Raw genomic sequence first — 4,310 nt, 5'->3', positions numbered from 1 at the left:
ATGCTGCAGAGTATCATCCTGATCACCCTGCTGATATCCTCAGGTAAAATTAGCACAGATCAGTTGTTAGCCATCTTTATCAATCATCTTGTTTATATTTTGTGTGCCTAGCTAAAAAAAACAGCATAGACTGATTTGGACCGGCTTAAGTTCATTGATGTGCAATGCTGGCCATGCTAAAACCAGCTTTAATATGCCCAAAATATACATATCATTCTTACTGTTTGACTGAACTCATGCAGTATGTCAAATTCCCACATTTAGTATGTGCTACATTTATCATGCACTTTTCCTTGTGCTCTTCACTGGGAAATGCAGAAAGAAGAGTCTACTGGAAATGAACTTGAAAAAGGCTCTGGGAGTTCTTAACATCGTTTATCATGAACGTTTTTCATGATCCTATTTTGTGTTCACAGATTGTGTATTTGTATTAACAATTAGTGCTAAAAAAAATGCATTTGTAATATAGAAATTTCCCTGTCTTTTTAAAGATTGCATTAATTTCTATTATTTTTCAATAATTTTTTTTCTAAGCTTTACATGAATGTGTAAACTTTGATGTAAGCAAATAATGTACACAAAATTAATTAATATATCTGAAGGATTATTTTACACCTTTTATCAAAATTCACAAACTGTTGTGAACTATGTGATCTGTTTACATGATGATGGACGAATTTACAACTATTAATTAGCCCAAAAAACACATATATGATTAATATATGATTAATCACACTGGTGGATGCATCAATCACGATAAGAGGTCAGAACTCTGCCATATACTGAAAGAGTGTTTGCAAGATGCAAATGTCCGATTTGAACTGCTAGATTCTAATTGTCATACTGTATGTAAACTATTGACTCTATTGTATCTGTTGCCTTTTTGGGGTGAGATACAAACAGAACAACAACCAGGAATGTGCTGGGCTTGCAAGTGGTCAATGAAGAAGCTGAAAAAACAGATCTCCAATGGAGCAACTCCGGTTGGTAACAGTACAGTTTCATACGCTTTTACTAAAATTGATGAGACTAATAGCTTAATGTTAATTCTTCTGGTCACTTTTCTGCAGGACGACATTAAAAAGAAGCTGGGGATGGTCTGTGATGAGATTGGCTTCCTAAAGTCACTGTGTAGGAAGTTTGTGAACAAGTACAAGGACACTCTGGTCGAAGAACTTTCAACTAATGATGACGCTGAAACCATCTGTATTAATATTGGAGTTAGCAAAAAATAGGTGTGGAGTTCATTCTTAAACTTTTTAAAGTTGAAGAATTCTGTTTTCTTTGATAAACTGAAGAAATGCGCAAGGCTTTTTTTGTTTGTTTGTTTGTTTCTAAAGGGCTTTTCACACTGCACTTTATTCACCCAGGGTAATGGAACATTTTACGTGTTTCAGCTTTGTGAGTCCATTTCATTCTTACCTTTATAGTCAGAAAAGTCCATTCAGGGAAAAAAAACTTTATACAGTCAGCAATATATGAGGATGTGCAATGCAAGAGCCATCAATGACACCGACCCTGCAAATATGCAAAGAAGAATGTTAACCCAGGATTTAGGAATGTACCATCTGTACCAAATTAACTCAGGATTCCATTTACCCGTGTTTAGAATGACCCAGGCTGAAAGGCATAGTTCACACTAAATGAAAATACTGTCATTTACTCACCCTCAAGTTATTCCAAATCTGTATCAATTTCTTTCTTCTTTTGAACATAAACATTACAATTATTTTGAAGAATATGTGCAACCAAAGAGTTGATGGTCCTCACTGATTTCCATAGTCAGTGGAGACCCATATTCAAAATATCTTCTATGTTCAACAGAAGAAAGACATTCATACAGGTTTGAGAGTGAGTAAATGATGACAGAAATTTTATTTTAATGTGGACTACACCCTTAACTATTTCAAGTGTAAAAAGCCCTTGAGTGTTCGCTTTACCTGGAAAGTTGGTGAACTTCCTGGAACTTCTGCACTAGAGCTAGAGTGCACTAGATCTAATGGTGTGATTATTGTGGTTTTGTATGCCACAGTTTTAAGTGAGTGATGTGACATGTGGCCAAGTATGGTGACCCATACTCGGAATTAGCGCTCTGCATTTACCCATCCAAAGTGCACACACACAGCAGTGAACACACACATGAGTTCGTTCTTTTACAAGTTTTTGAGATACTTTTACAAACAGAGGATGCTTGAATTAGTATTTTACTGGTCCGTTTCTTGGTCTATCAGCACTATACCACATGCATTGATGTCACGAATTCGGTTCATGGACTTACGTTTATTCACCCCCAGATGTCACCCTTTCCATTACATTGACTCTCGCACTACACAAACTGTTGCATAGCACCCCGGACTACTTTTCCCATCATTCTTTGCACAATTTGCACACTGCCCTGATTGCACTCATTGCACACAGCTGTTTCTAATTACCTCTTTCACTATATAACACCCACTCTAACCACCTTTCTTGGCTGAGTATTGTTTAGCCTGTACCCCTTTCCGAGTCTCCGTGTTTTCCTTGTTTTGCCTTGCCTTGCCTGTTTTTGCGGTTTTTGATCTTTGCCTGTTTTCTTGGATTTCTCCCTCTCGTCTCGCCCCTGTGATTCTGTCTGCTGATCGGTGACCTACGCTAGCCCTGTGACTATTCTTGTGTTTTGCCCGCCATATACCTGTTTGCCAGTGTTTTGACCCTGCCTGTTTACCACGTCTCTTGAATAAAGCCTGCAGATGGATCCACATGTCTCACGTCTTGTCAGCCCCGTTACAATTGATATCTCATGCCCATTTCAAACTCATAATTCCTTATATTTCACAAATAATCAGACAATAACATTTGTTAACTACTTTAGTTAACATGAACTAAGAATGAACAATAGTTCTTCAGCATTTATTAATCTTAGTTAATGTTAATTTCAACATTTACTAATGCATTATTAAAATCAACATTTGTGCTTGTTAACAGTTAATGCACTCTGAATTAACATGAATTAACAGTGAACAACTGTATTATCATTAACTAACATTAAGAAAGATGAATAAATACTGTAATAAATGTATTGTTCATTGTTCGTTCATGTTAATACATTATCTAACATTAACTAATGGAACCTTACTGTAAAGTGTTACCTTAATATTAAATATCAATATAACATTTTTATTCACTTCTATGTAACAGAATCAGATATAAGTTTTTTTTTGTTTGTTTGTTTTTTACTAATTATCCAAATAATGTATAGTCCTACAAAGCAGGGCCGGACTGGGATGCAATTTCAGGCCGGGAAATCTCACACTCATCCAGGCCACACAGAAAAAAAGGGGCCAAAATTGTACCTTTTGGGGTACAACAGCTTGACACCATAGCAGTACACCGTACATATTAGTACCTTAAGAGTAGTAATTTAATCTAATCAAACAAGAAATTTAGGGCAGACTGGACATTTCATGTTTATTTAGTATAAAAAAATTACATTTCCTGTTGCCAACAGGTGGCGCTATAACTATAACTGCATATTGGCATGTAGATGGCTTCAGGCCAGGAGTTTTATCAAACATATGAAGTTTGGTGCAGATTGAACATGGTATGTTTGAGTTAGATTAAAACATAACATATCCTGTTGCCAACAGGTGGCGCTATGATTATAACTGAATATTCGCCTTTAGATGTCTTCAGGCCAGCACTTTAATCAAACTCATGAAGTTTGGTGCAGATTGAACATGATATGTTTGAGTTAGTGCAAAGCATGACGTATCCTGTTGCCAACAGGATTGTTGCCAACAGATTATAACTGTATATTGACCTTCAGATGTGTTCAGGCCAGGACTCTTATCGAACATGTGAAGTTTGGAGCAGATCGGACATTGCATGTTTAAGTTAGTGTAAAACAAGTAATTTCCTGTTGCCAGCAGTTGGCGCTGTAATTATAACTGAATATTGGCCTTAAGATGTGTTCAGGCCAGGACTGTTATCAAATATGTGAAGTTTGGGGCAGATCAGACATTGTATGCACGAGTTCCCAGATAGCACACGTACATCTGCAAGATGTCTGTTAAAGATATTTTGATCTGGAAAGCATCTGCTGTGTACAAACATCTGACAGACGTCTATAAGATGTCAGTTTTACATACATTCTAAATCATAAACATCTTAAAGACATCTAATAGATGTCTATTTGACATCCAAAATGAAACGTCCTATAGACGTATTGCAGATGAGCAAACTGGTACTACAACATAAACATGGTTTATGAGGACCCTTCCTGTGTCCCCGTAAAACAACAGGCTTAAAAAACATACAAAACTGTGTTTTAT

The 4,310-nt window shown here is 36.4% G+C and overlaps 1 protein-coding gene across 1 annotated transcript; it reads left to right on the top strand.

Moving 5' to 3' along the window:
- LOC107586667 (antimicrobial peptide NK-lysin-like) lies at window positions 1–1,235 on the top strand. Its single transcript, XM_016274122.1, has 4 exons — window positions 1–43; window positions 293–356; window positions 887–983; window positions 1,071–1,235. The coding sequence occupies exons 1-4, from the start codon at window positions 1–3 to the stop codon at window positions 1,233–1,235; spliced, it is 369 nt and encodes a 122-aa protein (XP_016129608.1).
- Window positions 1,236–4,310: the final 3,075 nt, after the last annotated feature.

This window comes from Sinocyclocheilus grahami, unplaced genomic scaffold, assembly GCF_001515645.1.
Source record: "Sinocyclocheilus grahami isolate Dianchi unplaced genomic scaffold, SAMN03320097.WGS_v1.1 scaffold84.1, whole genome shotgun sequence".
Taxonomy (NCBI): domain Eukaryota; kingdom Metazoa; phylum Chordata; class Actinopteri; order Cypriniformes; family Cyprinidae; genus Sinocyclocheilus; species Sinocyclocheilus grahami.
This window is presented reverse-complemented; position numbering and strand designations above follow the sequence as displayed.